At 50.1% G+C, this 22,807-nt stretch overlaps 1 protein-coding gene across 2 annotated transcripts in view; it reads left to right on the plus strand.

The window, feature by feature from the left end:
* LOC138570073 (E3 ubiquitin-protein ligase TRIM39-like) overlaps nucleotides 1–22,807 on the plus strand; it is a 158,895-nt gene that overhangs the window by 41,460 nt on the left and 94,628 nt on the right. For both annotated transcript variants that reach the window (XM_069648688.1, XM_069648759.1), the window contains exon 2: nucleotides 16,996–17,091. In XM_069648688.1, the coding sequence (XP_069504789.1) occupies nucleotides 16,996–17,091 (96 nt within the window). The remainder of the gene's footprint in view (nucleotides 1–16,995; nucleotides 17,092–22,807) is intronic.

The following is a 22,807-nucleotide window of genomic DNA, read 5'->3' on the forward strand; positions in this document are numbered from 1 at the left end:
AGAAACCAAAAAACAAAGGATAGAAAAATCAATAGATTTTGTCCAAAGCAAACACATGTAGCATGAAATCAAAGAAAAACCATTACGACATGGTGTAAACAATATGAAATTAAAAAAATGTATCTCCCAAAAAATAACAATATATACAGGAATGTTCAAGGGTCCATGAGCCCAACACCACTAATGAAACCTAATACTAACTAAGTTAAAAAATATGTACAAAAAAGTGGCCATTGTCCAAGCGGTCCAAAATAATAAAAAGAAATAAAGGAAACCTAGCACTAACTAACTAAAAAACTATATACAAAGGCAGCGGGCTAGTCCTGCGGCTCACTTGGTGATGCTGGCCAGGGCATCCTCGAACTCCATGTCAATGTCCTGGAGGCGGGACTCAGTCCTGGCCCCGAGGTCTCGCAGGGACAACCCCATGTGCTCACCAAATTCCCTGCGAGCCTCCTCGAGGCACTCAGCCCGCCTCAATGCCTGATGCATGGAGATCTCCGCCCTGGCCATGGCGAGCCGCTCCTCTTCCGCCCGCTGCCGCTCCGCACCTATCCGCTGGCCAAACTCCTCCCACACGGAACACACCGCCATGCAAGGGTTGCCCTGCCCTCCGGCCGATGTCTGCCCCTCTGATCTTGATGGCCCTGAGCCATGATGCCTCCCACGTCGAGCCCGCTGCTGCCTCCGACGCCACTGCCTCTGCCAGCACGACGGCATCCAGGCTGATGGTAACCACCGACGCCGTCGTGCACGTGCCCTGCCCGATGATGCCGGCACATCTTCCATCTGCTGGGGTCCACTTGCTGTATCGTCCACCCCTGCTGGACCTCCGACTCCCAACTGCGGCAGGGATGGGATCCCCACCGAGCTGGCTGCATTGGTCGGGGCAGGTCCACAGGGGGCCATGGTGGCATCTGGGCCGGAAGACGGCAAGGAAAACGACCGGTGGATAGCCTGCACAGAGGAGGAGAGGGCCGTCAGATTGGCCAACACATGCAGGAACCCCCCGAACATGGCCGATCCCAATTGGGCCACGTCGGCACGGTGCACTTCGTGATGACGTGCGTGCTCCTCCCGGGAAGCACGCACGGCATCACGAATCACAGCCGTGCGCATCGCGACCCCAATCAGGACCTGCTCCACGCGGCCAGGGGTTCCCACGGCCGCAGGTGGAGGGGAGTCAGTTGACATGGACATCCCCTCTACCTGCGGACGGGCCTGGGACGGGGCATCCCTGCTGGTGCATGGTGGTGCACTCACAGGGTCAGGGACAGCGACATGCACAGGCACCTCCACGGTGACCTGTGCTGCCTCCTGCCCCTGGCCCTGGACTGCACCACTTGCACCAGCAGGGATGCTCCCACCAGGCCCCATGTGTGCACCAGTGTCGGCCTCCTCCTCCTCTGTGCAAACCACCAACCTGGATGGCTCCTCACCGTCTCCCGCCGTAGCAGGCCCCTGTGGGGGCTCACCCACCCCTTCCGCTGCAGCCGTGGGGGCATCCCCGCCGCCTTGCTCCACAGCGCCGTCTCCGCCCTCTTCTTCACTAGCCGCTGCGTAGAGGGAGACAAAGGACACAAGCATCAGGCTACTGTACAATGGTCCCCTAGACAGGAAGCAATAGCAGATGAGCACCCCTGTCAAAGTACACTTCCATCATGTCCCTCCACAACACATGGGTCAGTCCAGGCAAAACACACACAGTAACAGGCATGGTGCATGCCATGCACATTTCCATGCATGTCCAATTGACTCTTGAAACATTCAATGATATGTAACTCACATGCATCATGGCTCATGCATATCACATGCACACACTTCACCTCAGTCACATCCATCTGGCCCCAATCACACCGAACACAGGCAAAACAAGGGGAAGTTGGGTGCGTCACTGAATCTGTGCATTGTCACACACATGTGTCATGCATCCATGGCATGCACAAGTCACAGACATGCAGGTCAGGCACACAGACATGACTACCATATATGTACCTGGCATCAGCACCCATCCTTCACCCCCATCCATGTCCAGGTACAGAGACTGGCATGCTCTCATGTCCCAAATCTGCATAGTGCTCCCCATGCCGCATTTCAACACATGCAACAACCATGTGGGTCACACATCACTGGTCGCACATGCATTACCATGATGTCCCAGCACACATACATGCATACATGGCCCATGGCACACATACAGGCAAGTATCATAGAACCAGCACACCGCAACATGCACTGTCTCACACAGTGATGCTTGGACACTTACCGCTCAACTCCAGACGGGTCTCCCTCTCAAGGATCTGGGCGTGGAGCGCTGGGCGTACGCGTTCCAGGACCCTCTTCTGGATGGAACTCATGTGGCCCCGGCCCCCCTCCACGAGGCGCCGGGCCTTCACAAGGGTCCTGGACCTCAAGTCCTCCCAGCGCTTCTTGATCTTCAAGACGTTGCGGGTTGCCACCCCCTCCGCGTTGATGGCAACCACACAGTCGGCCCAGATCCTCTCCCGTCCTTCCTTGCTGGCGCGGGACGATCCAAAGAGGGCATCATACTGCCCCAGGACATGCTCCACCAGGACACCAACTTCGGTGGCAGTGAAGCTGGTGCCCCTCTGCCCCTCTGGCCTGGGGTTGCCACTGGTGCCAGATGTAGAAGTGCCCGACATGGCAACCCCAGAGGCAGGTGTGGGTGGGCAACTGGGTCCTGGGGCTGGGCTGTGGAGCGATGTAATCCCAGTTGGGAGTCTTCAGTTCCAGCAGGGGTGGACACAGCAACTGGACCCCTGCAGATGGCTGATGTGCAGGCACCAAATGGCAGGGCACGGTGGCAGCAGGCAGGCAGGCAGGCAGGCAGCAGCAGATAGCACGTGGGAGGCTGCTCAGGGCACTGGGGGGCAGTAACTCGGCCTTCGGGGCAGGAGCGTGGTGTTCCGTGTGTTTTCGGGTGGCCAGCTTGATACGGAGTGATTTGGCACGTGAAATTCCTGCACGTCAGCGTGAAATCCGAGGAAAGGCCCTTAGCGCGTAAGTGCGTCAGCACGCATACGCGATTCTATTGGACCAGAGTCCCTCATCGCGTAAGCGCGTCTGACGTGATCCGCACGGGCGTTCCCCACTCAGCACGTGAAGACGGAGCACACGCGGAAATACTGCACGTCAGAGTGTCATCGCGTGTAATTGGCCAAAAGTGCGCGTACACGCCATTGGCCTATGTACGTGTATTTCATCGCGTGTAATTGGCCAAAAGTGCGCGTACACGCCATTGGCCTATGTACGTGTATTTCATCGCGTGTAATTGGGCAAAAGTGCGCGTACACGCCATTGGCCTATGTACGTGTATTTCAGGGGTGCGCGGCCACTTACACAAGCAAGTACGTCAGCGCACCTGTATGCCTGCTGCGTGGGAATTTCCACACGCGATTGGAGTGGGAACTCGATTCCAGGGGTGCGAGGCTCACACGCTCGCCTACAACACGCGCAAGGCATTAATTTGCGCACTTTTCAATAAACAAGCCAGATGCCAGGATGAACATACCGTTCCTAGCAGCAGTGGCAGTGGGCTACCAAAGGAGGAGGAGGAGGAGAGTCAGGGCCAGAATATTCACACCCAGAACCAGCCTATTCGGGATGCCTGATGACCAGGTGTATGGGAGGTACAGGTTTCCAGCACACATCATACTGGACCTGGTCAGTGAGTGGGAGGATGACCTCACATCACCCACCCTGTGCTCCCAAGCACTCAGCCCCCTGCAGAAGGTCCTGAATGTACTGCACTTCTTGGCCACTGGATCCTTTCAGCGGACAAGTGCCATAGTGGGTGGTGTGTCACAGGCCACGCAGTCACGCTGCCTACACCAGGTCTTGAACATCATCACTGCACGGCCATCAGTCCGCAGGCACATATATCTCCCCAGGACTCATGCAGAAAGGCGGACGTGCATCCAGGAATTCTATGGTGTGGCTCAATTCCCCAAAGTGCTTGGTGCAATTGACTGCACACATGTGGCTCTACGTCCACCCAGGGTAACAGAGCACATCTATAGAAACCGCAAGCACTGGCATTCCATCAACGTGCAAGTTGTATGCAATGCCAAGGGAATAATCACATCAGTATATGCCAACTATCCAGGGTCCACCCACGACAGCTTCATCTACAGAATGTCTACCCTATGCCGGGACCTAGAGGCTGGACAGCATGGAGATACATGGCTGCTTGGTGAGCATGAATGCCACTGCACATGCATGCATGTCAGATACTGGGTCATGACACAACACCACTAATGATACCCATCACCACCTCCACAGGGGACAGTGCCTACCCTATCAGCCCCCACATGATGACCCCAATCCGGAACCCCACCACGCCACCCCAGGTAAGGTACAACACAGCCCACATTGCAACACGGGGCATAGTGGAGCGCACATTCGGAGTGCTCAAGTCACGCTTTCGCTCCCTTGACCGTTCTGGCGGGCAGCTGTTATATGCTCCCCGAATAGTGTGCAGGATCATAGTGGCAGCATGTGTCCTGCACAACGTTGCAACACGCCGGGGCCTGCCCGTGGACATGGTGGTGCCCCCACATCCACAACCACATGCACGCCCGCTGCGCATGGGAGGGGAAAGGGCACGGGGGGAGGCAGCCCGTACGCAACTGGTGGCCAACTTCTTCACCTAGGAATCACAGTGCTGGCTAGTGCACACTGCTCTGGCACATACCATCTGACAATCAATGATGACACTACCTGACAATGTCTGAAATTTACTTGACAATAAACTGTCAGATACACATCAGCCTGAGATTGTTAACATGGAAGTGTCAATATGTGTGCACCCCTAGCTACACATACACCAGCAATGCATCACAACGCAAAGACACAACTCCATCAATCTAATATGCATTGCCACAGGCGATTCACTACATGACAACATTGCCATGTCACCCATTCCCTTCACAGTCCCGCCACTGAGGACACCATGTCATGGTATGTGACAGCAAACAAACTGGCCATCACAACATGACACCAGTGTCACAAATAGCAGTGCCCCAAATGGAACATAGCCGCACTTGAGCAGCTAACGGACCTGGAGCCACTACTACACACCTGTGTAAGAGTAATTTCAATCAAATTACACACCAACCCACCCTGAAGCCCACCCAAACAAGACACAATGCATGTAATCAATGGTAGTCTCATTACCTGATTCTGCTGGTATGTCCTCACCGTCCAGATGTACAGTGATAGCGCCATGCAAAAGTGTCAGTGCACATCTACCGACATGTAGTCTGACTCCAGAGAGTATGCCCTTGTGAAGATCTGTGTGAAATACCTGCAAAACATGAGCAACATATGTAAGTAGAGGCACATATCAAACCATCATGCATAGTTAGGTGCAACAACAATGAACACTATGAATGTCTACACAGTATTGACTATGGACTGGCCAACAGCTCATGGGAGTCCAATGTCACCGTGTAATTTGATGTCACTTGGGCACACCCTTTGCAAGCCCATGGAAACGGAAGCAGGAGGGGTGTGGATGTCTGCTACCCAAGCATCGAAACCAAACTCAGGACAAGCCTGCATGTGCCCAGCCACAATACAGTGTATGCCCAGGTACCCACACAAGGCAACACACTTGCAAAATAAAAATAAAATAGAGAAAAAATGGCCATGAAAGGGCCGGCGGGGGGGGGGGGGGCACCTATGAGGTCCGAGGACAGGATGCACGCCACAATCCACCTGTGTGGATCATGGGAAACGAAAACACCCCATAGGCTCGTGGCCCACACGGCTACTCTGTTGTGGGAGATGAGTCGCTATGGCTCTGGCCAGACCCTGCAGCTGACTCTGGAGGTGGGGGAGCTGCCTCAGAAGATGGTGTGACAATGGGAGGCAGCCCACGCAAAGCACGAGTTTGCTCCTCCATGGCTGCAAGCAGGCGGGTCTGGTAGTTCTGGTTCTGGGTTATAATCATGCGGAGGTCCCCATGCAGTAACTCCCGGGATGACCTGACCTCCGCACGAGTTGCCTGCATCTCGGCCGAGAGCGTCCGTGTCAGACGCTCCAGCTGCTCCTCTGTCCTTCTATGGGATGAAGCCTCAAGCTCTAACAGAGTCGACCTGAGGTGACGGAGTTCTTCCCTCAGGCCTTCCCTGTGGCGCTGGGACTCCATGGAAAGTGATTCCCGCAGAGTCGCCAGTGCCGCCCTCCTGTCCATGTTGGACGCCAACATATCCTCCCTGTGTGCCTGGCAGATGGACTCTGTAGCCTGCTCCAGTCGCTCCATCAGCCTTTCTGGGGGGACAATGGAAGTGGCCACCCTATCCATGGCCTGTGCAATCATCTCGGATGATGCTGCCTGTTGGGTGGCCATACCGTAGATGGATTGCTCCCAAACGGTATTGCCAGGTGGCATACGGCCACCACGTTGACGGGCACCACACCTGCCTGGGGCAAGGCGGACTGCGCCTTGCTGTGCCGGCAAGGCCTCAGGCTGCAGGACTGCATTCCCTCTCTGATCTGCAGCCCCAGGAACAGGATCAGAGATTGGGTGGTGTGGCCCTGCATCCGTAACCACCGGAGGCTGATCTGCCGACACTGACATCCCCATTGAGGGCAATGGCCCGGCTGCAGGTGGGTCGGACAGAGGAGATTCTCTCCCAAGAACACTCACCTGCGACTGCACATAGGTGTCATCCTCCGAGTCTACACCTGAATACTGCTCGGGGGAGGAACCCCCAGAGACACCCCTCGACAGCACGACCTGCAGCACTTGTGGGTTTTCACCCACAAACACACCACGTCCCTCACTTGTGGTAGGTCGGCCCGGGTTGCCCTCCTGGGACGGCTCAACCACCACATCCCCAGCATCAACAAGTGCTTCGTCCCCTGCAAAGACATGAAAGAGAAAAATGGAAACAGGCATTAGCACCATGGCATGCAACAAGGGCTGATGAACAACAGAGGCAGTAGTTCTACGACACATGTCCCACATGACTGGGAGACCTCCTATGCATTCACCATCACTGGGTCTGTAGGGGAGGCTCAGGGCATACAATGTACAGATTGGAGAGCAACGCCTGCTCACCATGCTGCCTAGCACTGCCATCACACATTGGCCGGTGATTGCCATGTCAAAGGCACATGCCATCACACACATGGCATGTGACATAGCCACCAAGTGAAGAGGGAGAGGAGGGCGAGTTTTTTGGATTTCAACCACTCTGGTCCTGACATTGCATCGTCACTTCAATAAGTATACATGTTGTACATGGATCTGCTAGTCCAAATAGGCCACGATGCACAGTGCCTTGTCTACATCAACAAAATGCAGTAAACAATGTGATTCCACCTCCCCATCACCTGTAAAGGATTCATATTGCATTCGTGAAGCACCGGTCCAGAAATGTATGAAGGTACAGCGGAGCACTGAGGGGTGGTGGGGCAGAAGGGGATGCCAGTCAACAATCCTACTGGTGCTGGTGTCATTCATGTCACGCAAGTGCAGGGGTGGGTGGCACAATGAAGTGCAAGGGGAAGTGGCGGCTGGAAGTGCTGTACAAGGTAAGTAGGACTTGACGTCAAGGGCAGATGGTGTTAGGCGCAGACAAGTGCTGGGGGGGTGGCCTATAGGGGTACAGAGTCAATCATGCAGTGCTGTGGGCTCGGAGGGGACAGGGGAGGTACACACTGCATCTGGCTCGGCAAGGTCCTTGCAGATTTCTATGTGTCCTGCAGAGTTGTCACATGCCGCAGATATGTGCCCTTGGATTGGGGATCTCATCTTGGTGAAAAGGGTGAGGCGCTATTGCCTTTGGAGCATGTGGCAGGCCAGTTTGCCAGAGGATGGCCATGATGCAGGACATTCCCTCTCTGCCACCCGGCACCTGTGGTTTGGGTTCACAAGATCCGAGTCATGCCAGGACTCTGCATTGGCATGGGGCTTCAGACAGGTGGTCATGACCGTGGCAAAGACATCCAGTGTACCTGACATGGAGTGGAGCATGGAGTGGGCCCTGTCAGGATGGGAGTGAGCCTAAGGGGGAGCTGGATGGGGGGGAGATTTTGGCAGCATGAGCCTCGACTGACACACACTTCATGGGTCGGAATACCAAGAAGGTGTGTGACAGTGGTGAGGGTGGCTTTGCCTGTGGGGTGGTGAGGGTGAGCTGGGAGGAGAGGAGAATGTGATCACTCCAGGAGAGAGGAGTGCAGAGATGGACGGAGAGGGGAAAGTCAGATGAGATCAGAGCATCAAGAGTGTGCCCTGCAGAATGAGTAGGGACAGACGGGAGTCTAGAGGGTGAGAGGGAGTTGCTGAGGTCACAGAAAGGTCACGTGGGGGCGTCAACAAGCATGCAGGTGGATGCGTACAGCACCAAGGATGAGGATTTCTGTGTCTGGGGACATGAGTGAGGAGGAGAGGTGAGGACACTCAGAAAGGAAGTAGTACATTTGACCAGTTTTCCCAGACACAGTACGCACTGTTTGAGAATGTCAAGGTGTGGTGGAGAGAGACATCACACAAGCCATTCCAGAGTGGAGTAGGTCTAAGTAGGAGTGACAGTGGCAGGAATACCCTCAGGGAAGCCAAGGGCACACCCCCCCTGCACAGTAGTGGCGGGCCAAGGAGAGGGTCTCCTGAACATCAGGTAGGAGTGTGTGAAGGATGCAGACAGAGCTGGCCGTCAGACATGTTTCCATGAGACCAAGGATGTCAAGGTGCATAACCTCATGTAAGTGACAGATATCGGAGGAATGCCTGATGCAGCCGCAGTGAAAGGAGTGTAATTGTGGAGGAGGTTGACAGCCTTGTAGGACTTACGGGGAGTGCTAGAGATCAGGGGTGCAGCATGTGTAGGAGTTGGAGTGGGAGGCGGAGAAGGTTCATGGGAGGGTGCAGGGAGGCAGTGCAGGATTGATGAGGAGAGAGGAGGGGGGACAGCAGGAGAGGTAAGGAAGTTGATGAGATGTGGGTAGCATTTCTCAAGGAGATTGAGGTTGGCCTAAGGGCCTTGGACTGGGACGCTCCCATTACCATGCACATCAATAGTGGCCTCTGAGGATTGGAAGGAGGCCAGGAGTACACCCCAACGGGTCCCACCATTGATGGTGGAAGAGGAGCAAGGAGAGAGGACAGGGACCATGTGAAGGGTCTATGGGACAGGCAAAGGCATGTATGAGCAGATGTCAGTGAGAGTTAGCTTTGAGTAGGCTCAGATGCACTGGTCAGCAATAGGGTGGGTCGCATTGGAGGGCAGGGTGCCCTCATTTGACTTTTGGCAAGCAGGTGTCGTGAGTAGGGCACGATGGTCTGAACTGTAGAAGTCATGGAAGATAGACCATGAAGAGCAGCATGGAGTGTGAGGGAATGGGGCTCGAAACCAGACGGTACCAAAGCCCACAGGTAGGAGGTGGATGTCAAGGCAACATCCACAGTATGACAGCATGTTGGTTGGCATTTATATACAGAGGACGCATTAGCATGTGGTATCATTGCATGTCAGGCATGTGAAGATGAAACTTGAATGGCTGGGGGAAAGTATAGGAATGGTATGTAAGACATCAGATGAATAGACAGGGGAGTATGAGCAACAATGTAGTGACAAAATGACAATTCAAGGGCAACTTCCATGGTGTCGGGCCATATGTGCACTGTTGCCAGTAGGGATAGTGCTGTGGGCAGATGGTGTTGCACTGAACATACTGGATGGGGCACATGGGTGCCACTATCAACTCTGCCACACACCCCCTTGACAGGCACCCAACATGAATGCTTCACACACACACCATGCACATGGATAATACACACATGCATGTGCACTCACCGGATGATGCCTCGTAATCAGGGAGGTCTCCCACACCTTGGAGTTGTCCCTCAGTGACGTAGGATCCAGCTACGGACTCGTGTGGTGTGAGTTCTATTTCCTGTGCTGGGGACCCACCTCCAGTCACCAAGGTTGCGGCATGACTTGAGGCCAGCTTATCCTTTGCCCTGCGCTTAAGGTCATTCCAGCGCTTCTGGCAATCACTAGCTGTGCGCCTCACTACTCCAAGGGCACTTATTCTGTCAGCAATGGTCTGCCAGTGTGCCTGGCGTCTGGCATGTGTGGTCTTGGACCCTGCAACGATGACCATTTCCCTATCATGATCTGACACATACTGAACAAGTGCATTCAGTTCGGCGTCTGTGAAGCTTGGCTTCCTTGATGGGCCGGACTGTGCAGCCGTGCCTGGTGCATCAGCCTGTGCCGGACGTGCACTCTTCCTCTTGCGCTTGGAAGGGGGTGGGGATCCAGAGTGTCCTACGCCGCTGTGGACACTAGAGGCAGGAGCCGTGGTGGACTCAGTACTGGGTGTGTGGGATTGCCCACTCAGCATGGGAGTAGGTGCAGGCATTGGGGGTAGTGGGATGGGGTCAGGCCTGATCTGAGGTGCATGAACTAGGACCGACACAGTCTTGGCAGGGTGTATGAGAGGTGGGGTGGATGGAGCCACACCCTGGCTACGGGGGCCAGCAGATGACCTATCTGGCATAGATGCGCGTGCCCTGATGACACCAATGTGCACCGGTGCACGTGCAGTGGACCTGCTGACCTGGATGTCAGCGATGGGATTACCCTCGGACAGGTCTGGTGCCACAATGGCCTGGTCCGACAAGGGCTGATCAGGGTTGGTATCAGCCACATGACTCTCAACTGGGGGGGGGGGGCATGGGTGTCCCTGACTGGTCCTCCAGACTGGGGGGGACAGGGGCACCCTGCAAGTCACAACCACGTCCCCTAGTGGATCCTCCACGGCCACCACGTGTGGCTCGGCCACCTTTGCCACCCTTACGGCTTGCACGCCTCCCAACCATGGCACTGATGGTATTGTGCGTATGGGAGTCGGTGTGCACAATTGTCCTGGGCAATTGGGTGTCAAAGGGGTTGGGTACCAGATGGTATTCGTACCCTAGTGCAGTGGCAAGGCTATATGACACCCCTGGGGAAAGATGACGGGTCACGCAACGCACAGGCACCCCAAAAAAGTTAAGGAACGTGCACAATACCCCTCCTAGACCACGTGTGCTGATGGAAAACCCTGCACTACGCTGTGGCATCCAGTAACACAATGAACGTATGCGTGTCACACGCAGCCTAGAATGACCTCTGAAGGGGTAGGCTACACACGGGGCAAGCACAGAAGTTAGATACGTGCGTGACTCACCGTCTGCCAGGTAAAAGAGCGTGAAAAATGAGCGCGTTTGGTTGGCAACACCCCCGCCAAAAGAAGATGTGTACGCTGTCTGAGGAGACAGGACAACAGTAGAAGGGGACACTGTTTGAGGGAACAGGCCCAGGTAAACCAGTACTAGAGGAAAAAGAGAAAAAGCTGTCAGAGGTAACAGGGAGTACGAACTGGAAACGCCGTGAAGTCAATCGCGTGTGAAACGACAAGAAGTACAGAATTCACCCACTCGCTCTCCACGAAAAGCACGTACAAGGAAATGGTGTTCAACACTACCTTTTATACAGGCCCACACGTACAGCGTCACTTACGGCGTGTACGTGCTTGGCCCATGTTCACCAATCACACGCTTTGTCACTTCTGCGTGTGGATCCTTTTTCACCAATCACACGCTTTGACACTCCTGCGTGTAGCTCACTTTTCACCAATCACACGCTTTGTCACTCCTGCGTGTGGATCCTTTTTCACCAATCACACGCTTTGACACTCCTGCGTGTAGCTCACTTTTCACCAATCACACGCTTTGTCACTCCTGCGTGTAGATCCTTTTTCACCAATCACACGCTTTGACACTGCACGTGCAGGTAACTATTGACGCACATATGCTGGGGACGGCTTTTCGCGCGATTCGCTGAGTGTGGGGTTTTCACGTGCAAAATCACTCCCTATCAGGCTGTCCACGCGTTCAAACACGAAAGACCACGCTCCTGGCCAGGAGGCCAAATTAAAGTCCCCCAGAGCCCTGAGCACGCTCCCACCTGCCATCTGCTGCTGCCTGACTGCCTGCTGGCCACGTGCCCCACAGTGCTGGTGGGTGGGGGTGGTGGGAGACATGGGTGGGGGCCTGGTGGAGGGTGCCCCTGGTGGATGGGGGGTGGGGGTGGTGGGAGACATGGGTGGGGGCCTGATGGCAGGTGCCCCTGCACTGCTGGGGGGTGGGGGTGGTGGGAGACATGGGTGGGGGCCTGGTGGAGGGTGCCCCTGGTGGATGGGGGTGCAGGGGGACATGATCAGGTGTGCAGGGTAGTCCACTGTTTTGTGGGCTGCCTGCAGGGGCCGTGGAGGGTGTACAGGGTACACCTGTGAGGGCCCACCCAGCCTATTCGCGTGTGATAATTCCCGCGTACCCCTGTGATACACGTTCCCTGGCCTATCGCGTGTTCTACTTCACGCGTCCCCCTGTAATACACGTTCCCTGGCCAATCGCGTGTTGAACTTCCCGCTACCCCTGTAATACACGCACCCTGGCTGTTCGCGTGTGATAATTCCCGCGTACCCCTGTCATACACGTTCCCTGGCCTATCGCGTGTGATAATTCCCGCGTACCCCTGTAATACACGTTCCCTGGCCTATCGCGTGTTCTACTTCACGCGTACCCCTGTAATACACGTACCCTGGCCAATCGCGTGTTGGACTTCCCGCTACCCCTGTAATACACGCACCCTGGCTGTTCGCGTGTGATGATTCCCGCGTACCCCTGTAATACACGTTCCCTGGCCTATCGCGTGTTCTACTTCACGCGTACCCCTGTAATACACGTACCCTGGCTGTTCGCGTGTGGTGATTCCCGCGTACCCCTGTAATACACGTTCCCTGGCCTATCGCGTGTTCTACTTCACGCGTACCCCTGTAATACACGCACCCTGGCTGTTCGCGTGTGGTGATTCCCGCGTACCCCTGTAATTCACGTTCCCTGCCTAGTCGCGTGTAGTACTTCCCGCGTACTCATGATTTGAAGATTGCCCGCTTTGCTTTCCTTGTTTGCCTGCCCTGTGAAGTGGTCCAGGGTTAGCGCAGCCCTTAGCGATGATTTAGCGATTTTGATGGCTTTTCCTTGCACGAGGGCGTTCTTGGGGGCGTTACTGGCGCTGCTGCAGGCTCGCTGCGATTCTCTGCGCCACGGCTGGTTTGGGAGCTTGAAATCCATGAATACGCTGTGCGCGGAAATCTGTTTTAGCGCACGTGCCTGGCGCAGACTATCGCAGGCGCACGCTGTGCGCCAGCCGCGTGCGCGACTTGTGCGCTGGATTCTATGAATTAGCCTGATAGTGTTTTTGGAATAAAACGACAATTGGACTACTGTGCTGCAATGGTGAAATTCACTATAAACTCACAGGAACATCCACAAGAATTTCTAATGTACTTACTATTAGTACTGGAAAACAAAAACATACCTATAAATGAAATCTTCCAGATTTCATACATGTGGAAACATACATGCACTCTGTGCAACAATGTGACACAAGAAGAAATTCCCAATGAACGCTTCATATATATATATCGATACCAAATTGTGAATCCATTCCATTTCAGCAACTTGTACAAAATGCAAACCATGGTAGATTATGCTCTACCTGCAATTCAGATAATCGCTCCACGTTAGTAATACAAACACATAGTAAATACGTAATACTAATGCTTCTACGTTACAATGCAGATGGTACCAAAAACAACTGCAAGCTGACTGGATTCACACATAGTCAAATATCACTTGGTAAGAAAACCTTCACAACAATAGGTATAATCTACCACGCAGGAGCCACAACCAATTCAGGGCACTACACGGCATATATAAAAAAGAAATGTGGATGGTTTGAATGTAATGATAGTACCATTACTCTAAAGCAGAGATTACCAGCAAATCTTACAAACGCTTATTTGATGTTCTTAAAACCAAAATTTGATAAATAAACTGTATTTAAACCTTTAAGTAAATTTGTGGTAAAAAAATATAAACTGTTAGAATACTCCAAAAGCTATCTAACTGCTCAAAGATTCTACAACAACTAATCAGATAAATGAATACCACTAAATTAGACCAAAAAATACACAGTTAGAATACGCCAATTGGTATCTAACTGTCCCAAAATTATAAATATGTGTTAAAATGATATAAACTGTTAGAATACTCCAAAAGCTATCTAACAGCTCGAAGATTCAACAACTAATCAGATAAATGAATACCACTAAATTAGGCCAAAAAATACACAGTTAGAATACGCCAATTGGTATCCAACTGTCCCAAAATTTAACAATATCCAAATAGATAAATCAAAACTACGAAAATATATTAAAAAAATAGACAGTTCGAATACGCCAATTGGTATCTAACTGCTCCAAAATTTTATAATATCAAAACAAATGAAGAATCTGTTACTGCTCCAAAAAAAATGCAACAAAGCAAAGTATAAAGCATTAGCCAGAAACAACAAGTGAACACTGAAAACAAACAAACAAATAAACTGTAGCATAACAGAAAAAGTTTTTTTTTTAATCCAACATGGATTTTTTTTTCTCCCACAGACCCAATGATTTTAGCAACAAATACAGAAACTGAGCAAATTGCACAGTACTCTGATTTGTACTCTACTAAATATGAGGGTCGAAAAAAAATAAAAGTATATTGCTTATACAATGTAATAAGTCATTACAAAATACTAATACTAACATGCTATTTTCTTTTATCACAGAAATGAAGAAGAAAAACATGGACTCCCATTACTAGACCAAACAGTAAGTATACAATAATAAGGACAACCATAGCAGCATATCACATCCATAGTATCTAATACCTTTGTTCCTTATACATTTGTTTTTCACCCAAAGTTATAAGCAAATATGAATGTGATATGCTGCGGTGGTTGTTGCCAGGGCATAGAGTCTTGGGTGCATGGCCACATGGCCATGCACCCAAGACTCTATGCCCTGGCAACAACCACCGCAGCATATCACATCCATAGAGTCAAACATTTCAACTATGATCTATGGGAAACTTTTAATGTCCGCGAACAATGTGAGTGTTCTTAGAACACTTTGAACTTGCCAGCGAACAATACGGACACCGTTTTCAGGACACCCCCTACGAACATTTCAGAACAACGCGATAGTTCTTAGAACACTTTCAACGTAACAATGAACAATACGAACAGCGTCGTAAGGACACCCCCTACGAACATTTCAGGACACCGGGAGTGTTCTCAAAAACGTCTTCAGAACACCCCCATTTTGTTTATTTGCGAACATGTCAGGACACCGCGGGTGTTCTTAGAACACATTCAACTTGACAGAGAACAATACGGACAGCGTCCTCAGGACACCCCCTACGAACACTCCCCGGACACCGCGAGTGTTCTTAGAACAGTTTCACTTTGCTTGCGAACAAAACTGACACATATTGAGTCCTTAGAACACCCCCCAGTCAGTTTATTTAGAACATTTCAGAACACCTGTGATGTCCGCAAACAAATCGAACACAAAAAGAACGTCTAACACATAAAAAACACAACTTTCATCCTATCTCACACACTCCCACCCTCCCCAAACACTCCTACACACCAACACACTCTACAAAATACACATTTTGAACAAAGTTTCACCGCGCTGTCCGCAGACGTCCGCGAATCCAAGATGGCGGGCGCTACCGAAAAATCTGACGCGCTTCACGCTCCACGCCGTCCAATCAGCGAACACGTTGCATGTCCGCGAACATCACGCAAGACGATTGGCCAATCAGGACACTGTCCGCGGAGCGAACAGGGAAGTGTGTCCGCGAACCGAACACAGATATCACTAATTTTTTTTGACCTACTTTTTGGTCATTTTAAAAAAAACTACTGGACGGATTTTCACCAAATTTGCAAAAGCACGCTTTCGGGACCAAGCCGCTGCTCCTGGTCCAAATTTGGTGGAAATCCGTCCAGTGGTTTGGGCTGTAGGCGCGAGCAAATTTTTTTTCCCATTCAGTCTATGGGAAAAAAAAAAAAGTTTTGGGACCCCCCCTATAACTTTGCCCCCCCTGGACGAATCCTCACCAAACTTTGCAAAGAAATTCAGAGTGACCCAAATACTTTTTTTTGCAAAGTTTGGTGAGGATCCGTCCAGGGAGAGCGAAGTTATAAGCCACCCAAAAAGTGCTCTTCCTATGGAAACAGCAACTTAACCATAACTACATGGCCACTACCGTGGCCATGTAATATATATTTATATTTATATATATACAGTCAAATCATTACTATCACATTGCAGGTACACAATATTTTCTACCTTTTGTTTTACACCCACTCTAATATTGATGGTAAACAGGAACTTAACAAACACACGGATGTCAAAGTGCTCATTCAGGTCAATTGGTTGAAAGAAATGTAAACACAGTATCCATCAAAGCTCTGTCTGTAGCAACACTTCTACACTTCTCTCCTGCACCCAGTGTGTGGTTTCTTCTATTGTTATCAACTGATGATGTTTGGTAAGGTATTTGTTTTATACAATATGGTATTGAAATTGATCAACTGAGAGTTGGCACCACTGGATTTCACACAGTATAGTATTATTCTAATTAAGGAGTTGTTATTTTATGACTAGAGTGTTCTGCTGAAGGTATAGCATAATAGTAATAATTAATTTCATATATAGCACTACACCCCCATAGGTCTCAGAATGCTGAAATAACAGAATACATTATTATCCCACAGAGTGGTACTCAATTTCTCATCATCAGAAGGATTAAAGGCTGAGTTGGTGCTTACGGGTTTCGAACTTGCCACAGCAGGCCGCACACAGATATCTAACCTGCGCAAGAATGCTTGTGAAAGATCTGGGATGTTTTTTATCATTTGGTATTGATATCAGCTGTTCCACCTTCTCTAATCCCAGTTCTGCACATCTAGAATAAGATTATCTGTCACCCATGTTGATAGCCATCACAAACTTTGTCAACTTTTTGAAGGTACAGTATTCTAGTGCTAATTTCTCCATTTTCATTTCCAGCCTCTGCAGAGCTTTTGCTGTGGAAGAAATTTTCAACAGTCTTTGGGGTGGCAGTGGCAGTGTTAGTGTTGACCTTAATCGTGCTTCTCCGGTTCTGTAAGTATTTGTACAGTGGGGATTGGATAAAGCATTACAATATGTCATCTACTTGTTTTAATACTGGGACATGATTCAGTGCAATGAAACCATAAATGTTTGCAATAGTACGACAGTACATCACATGCCACATTTAGCTCCAACCCCTTCTCCTCTGGCTTCCTCGCGACTCATATACAGGAACCAGGAAGCTCTCCTAGCTTTCTGGTTCCTGTTTGTGAGCAGCACAGAGAAGCCAAGGGTGGCCTGGAGTGACGTATTGAAGCTGGAATAAAGGTAAGAAAGCTTTTTTTACAAATGTGATGTGTATTTTGCATGTACGAAGTGTGTGTCAGATGTATGTATGAATGAGATGAAATGTGATTATGTGTGTGTTTGAATGTTCTTGGTGGGTGGGTGGGTGGTTGTGTGTCTGTAGATAATGCAGTGAGAGTGGATGTAAGAGAAGTTGTATGATATGATATATATGACACACCTGTTCACAAGTGTTTCTAGGCGTGACAAGACAAGGAGGGGGAAACCAAAGGAGAACAAAACAATTATCTTACTAGGCCTTGTGTCATTCAGATCTCACAAGTGCTGGGAAGAGGGAGGGAAAAGTTCCAGGGGGGAGGGGAAGGGAGAAGTGTGGATAACTCAATAACTGCAGCCAGTGGGTGGCTCATAAGTGCAGAGAGAAGGGACTGTAGGGTTGCAGGTACAGTCCCTTAAGTGCTGTGGGAGCCCAGAGGCAGTGCAAGTGCAACTGGGCATGCAGGCGCCTGGGCCCAAGTTCAGAGGGTAGCCAGGCGACCAGTGCGCGGGGCAGTCAGGGACATCAGCACGGGAGAGGAAGAGAGAAAGCAGAAGCAAAAAAGAAGGTCTTGAGTTGCTTCCGGAACCATAGGTGATTCTGCTCAAGTTTGAGAGAGAGGCAGGGAGGATGTTCCAGAGGGAGGACCCAGCCGAGGAGAGATATCTAACCACCACTCTTTGCTTGGAGAAGGGTGTGAGAGTTCGATAAGGAAGATGTTTAGGAAGAGGAAGTTGGAGGTAGTGCAGTCCCAATCCCCAGAACACCTTGCGGATGATGACAAGGGCCTTGAACTTGATCCTTGCAGCTACAGGGAGCCAGTGAAGAGATTTCAGAGCTGGAGAGATAGGATCCCTGGGCTTGAGGCCAAGGACAAGTCTTGCAGTCCTGTTCTGGATAAGGTGTAAAGGTTGAAGAGTAGAGGCAGGCAGATTTAGATAAGTGATGGACTACTGGGTGAATGATTATGAATGTGATAGTGTGTTTCAATATTTTGGATGGTACTTGTCTGTGTGGAGAATGCAGTGCAAGTGGATGTGATAGGTTTAGGTGTGAGTGAATGGTGGATGAATGAGTAGAATGGGGAGTGTGTGTGTGTGCGTGCGTGTGTGTGTGTGTGCGTGTGTGTGTGTGTGTGTGTGTGTGTGTGTGTGTGTGTGTGTAAATGTTCTGGGTGGGTGGGTGCCAGTGTAAGTGTATGTGAGAGATGGTATATGGGTGAGTAACTGGTGGTTGAATGGGTACAAATGTAATTGTGTGTGTGAATGTTCTGGATGGGGGTGCATGCCTGTGTGGTGAATTCAGTGTGAATTAATGTGAGAGGAGTTATATGGGTGGGTGAAAGGGGATGCCTGCATTTGTGCGTGCGTGTGTGTGTGTGTATGGCCCTGGGAGACTGGGCATAACTAGATCATTTTCAACACATCCATTATTGACTTTGCATGCTTTACTGGTATGTTCAGGCAAAGCCAAGTTCATGTGTGTCATTACCTGGTTAGACTGGCATTTTGGTACAGCCAGTCTAGCCATTGGTTACTGTGGCATGACATTTATTACTCGACATCTTTGATAAAGAAAGATTGTTAAGTAGTACTACCTCACTAGACTGATGTTTTGATGTAGCAGCCTTTATATGTCTTACTGTAGCATGACTTTTTATTAACTGAGCATCTATGATAAAGCAAGGATGATATGTCTTCTTATTGGTCTAGACTGGTTTACATTGGAACCATTTTGGACAAGTTTTCTTTTGTGATATCTCACTTTTAATGGTCAAACGAGCGGGAGTATTTTCTTACATAGGAATACTGGCATATATTGGCAGGGACAGCTTTGTGCCTAGTGCCAGTAATAATACTATAAAAAAACATCTTAAAGTGAACACGAGTCTGGTCTTACATGAGAATACTAGCATATGTTGGTGGAGACAGCATGGAAATGTATGGGCACAGCCAGCATGAAAATGTGTTTTATGCTGGCATATATTGAAGGGACCGGCATGACAATGCATTGTGAAATGCGCTCGTGCACTTTTGGCGACTTGCATCCAGCCTTCTTTTTTTCCATGGGTTACCTTACACCCTACTAAACTGAGTGTAAACTGGCCTGCTGCCCTCATTTTCACAGAAGGTGTGCTTTGGAATACACCTTTTCAGCTTCAAGAATAATCAGCGATAGCAAAGGCAACTGTTTTGGCTGTTTTCACATGCGAATTGGCAAAGTCCCAGGGTAACGTCTTTTTGACACCTTCTCCTTGGCTTATGGGAAATGGGGCATGAGTGTGGAGAGGATGAAACATGTCAAAAGCACAGGGCACGTGTTATTTTATCCCAATGTTAGACGTGGTTGAGTATTTTTATTTTGTATTATTTTTAAAGAATGGGCATTTTATATGGTTGTGGACAAGAAATGAAAAACGTGTAAGAATAAACATGTATAGTATGGTAATATGATTGATAAAGAATGGAAACAAGTTGCAAATCTTATACATGCGAAATAGGAATATTCTAAAATCCATTTTATTTAGGAAATGTTGTTTTCTAAGCATTTACCGATGTGTAAATGTGCATTGTAGGTTTGCATACAATTAATCCAGTGGTTTTGTTTTCGTTTAGAAAAGGTGATCTCACATTTGAACGATAAGCAGTGTTATGTTTTTTGAGGCCCAGTTATGCCTCAAGGCCATTTAAAAGCATTCAAAGTGCAGATGAATACAGGTATTTTTTTGTATTTTTTGTAGGAATTGGTAAAAACGGAAACACATACTATGCCCTAAATCCTGACAGTCAGCATTCCATTCAGAATATGCTTGCTCAGTTAGTTTTTATTTTGCCTTCTGGGAATTGTAGTTCTGCTTTTCCTCTATAAATATAGGACGACAAGTCTGATAGAGAATAGAGTACTTGATGCAGGAAAAGCGGCTGATGTATGCAGCATCCACGCGATGTAGATGAGTGTGCTGAGGGCCTGCTGGTTCAGCTTGCTGCTGCACTATCCGCCCCCCTCAAATGGCAATGCCAGACTAGGTCTTGGCAGGGCTAAAGCACTTCCCCTTGGAGGCAGAAGGCATCACTCTTCTGTGACGCCCAACCCGGGGATCGACAGCAACAGCCTGTCAAATTTCTAACCTTAGAGAGCGGTGTATTTACTTACTTTTAAACAGCCATTAACTTGACTACAGCAGGAGCAAACGTACAGAGGCAGAGGACAAAGTATTTCCCTGGTGATGTCAATGGACACTCTATGATGAAGCTAAAGGGTTAACTGCTGGGCTCAGCTTTTAGACGGCCCCTGCATCATTTTGTTTAACTAAATAGCCTGTGACTTGCGTGAAAGTTGTATCTAATGGACCACATTAAGGCGAAATATCCCTCTAAGGTTACTCTGCGAAGCATTATTTTGTTACTCTGCCTGGAAGGCTCTGCCGGAGAGGCTGTGGCAAATTACATCCAGGCATATCTGGGAGTAGATGGTTGAGGGAGTTCCTGGAAATATCACTGGAGCTAGGGCAGCCTTCGAGAAACATGTAAACATCTAGAGCCAGCAAACATAATTTAACACCCCGCACACGCGCCCTGTAGCTCATTTGGTATTTCACTCTGCGGAGCTGATTCTGGAGGAGGTAGTGGGAGGAAGAAGTAGGGGCGGGTTGGAGTCTGGATCTGCAGGACTAACAATCCCATGTCATGGCTCAGAGTCGTTATAGACAAAGCCCGGAGAAGTGAGTGTGAGAGGGAGGCAGGCAGCAAGTGCTGTCAGAGCTCTCCTGGTTCCATGCATTATCACAATACGTTTACTCTCTGGTGAGCCTCACAAAACCCCTAAAGGGATATCCTGCCATTATGGTGACCAAGAGGAAAGCAAACCAAAGACTTTCACTGGCTCGAGGTGCTGGAAACAAGTGGAGCAGGGTGGGGGGACCAAGCGATGGGAGATGAGGCCATAGTGTTGGTGGGGCCCCTTATGACTAGGGCTGGATGAAATTGTTAAATTCTGTTCTGCTAATCGCGGAACCAGTATCTGTACGATTTTGATACATTTCACTGCAATCTGCCGTTCCACCAGCCCTGTGTATCGAAAAGAGCAGCGTGAAGTTTCTCACGGCACCTGGTGATCGGCGCAAAATTTCTCGCGCCGCGGCGTGAACCTAGCATGGTCATTGCTAGATGGTTGATATGGGAATGTGCTGTCTGAAGTGGCCTTAAGCGGTGCCGTAGATGGGAGTAGAAGTAGTGTAAGGAGCATTTGGTGTTGCTTCGGAGAGATGTTGGAGTGTTACTGGAGTGAGTACGGCATGACAGCCCTGGATCCAAGCGCTCCATACTTTGGAGCTGGGAAGCTTGGCGAGGAAAGAGTGCAGAGACGGCAGAAAAGCAGAGAAGCGGCCCCTCCTGGAGAGTTCACAATGCTGTGCAGGTAGCAGCGTAGCAGTGTACGGTGATTGTATGTGGCACCATGAGCCTTGCACCTGGCAGAGGTATACAGTGAGCACCTCTGTGGGTGCCTAGGAGCCATAATTGGTATGGGATCGGGTCAAACTGAAGTCCAGGGGACCGGGCTCTCAGGCTTGCCACTTCTTGTCGCACACGCGCTTCTGGTGCTTCCAGTTCTGTATTGCTGTGGCCATGTGCGCCTTCTTGCCTGAGAGCTTGTGATCTGGTGACTCGCATAGCCCCATTCTTTTACACCTTGTGGCTGCTGGCAATATTGTGCTTTGGTTGCTTTGTTGAATTACGTCATACCAGGCCGGGGGAACCCTAGTATAGTTCCTGCCTGGGCTGACGCTGTATATACCCTGTGCGGCCAATTGCATGTGGCTATTGTGAGCCACAGCAGGATAGCAGGCGTTGGCTGTTTCCACACTGACGAAGGGATGGTGCTCCTAGCAACTGTCAGTGAATTTTGCCTCTTGCGTGTCTTCTCGTCATTTTCATGATGTAGATGTATTCTCCAACTGCGCAGAGACAGCCTATTGCATTTTTGCATGCATACTTGGTTATTGCACATTATTTTTGCGATTGCGCAAGCCAAATATCCTAATCCTTGAAATGTTGTTGAGCTACCCAATGGATCGCACTGCACAAGTTCCTCTTACACTATGACGGAAATTTGGAGAGGGTTTTTCTTTCATATTATTTGGTCTGGACAGTGCTATTTGGAAGGAATCGGACACAGATGCGTGCAAGGGTTGGGAGCCAGACTCTGACTGCCCCTCGAGCTGTCGGGCTTTCTTCATCCGGTCTGTAGGGATTTTGGCGGTTCTGTTGGCCTTAACAGTCTTTTACAGTGTGCTGAATGAGCAGGGCGGGAGAGGCTTTGGTGTTTGCTGGTGGGGTCGGGTATACAGTTCCAGTGCCTACTCCTTTATCGTAGTTGAAACATGACCAAACAGAAGGCAACAAAATCTCACCGTAACGCACAGGT

This window comes from Ambystoma mexicanum, chromosome 1p (assembly GCF_040938575.1).
Source record: "Ambystoma mexicanum isolate Mex_15411 chromosome 1p, UKY_AmexF1_1, whole genome shotgun sequence".
NCBI lineage: Eukaryota > Metazoa > Chordata > Amphibia > Caudata > Ambystomatidae > Ambystoma > Ambystoma mexicanum.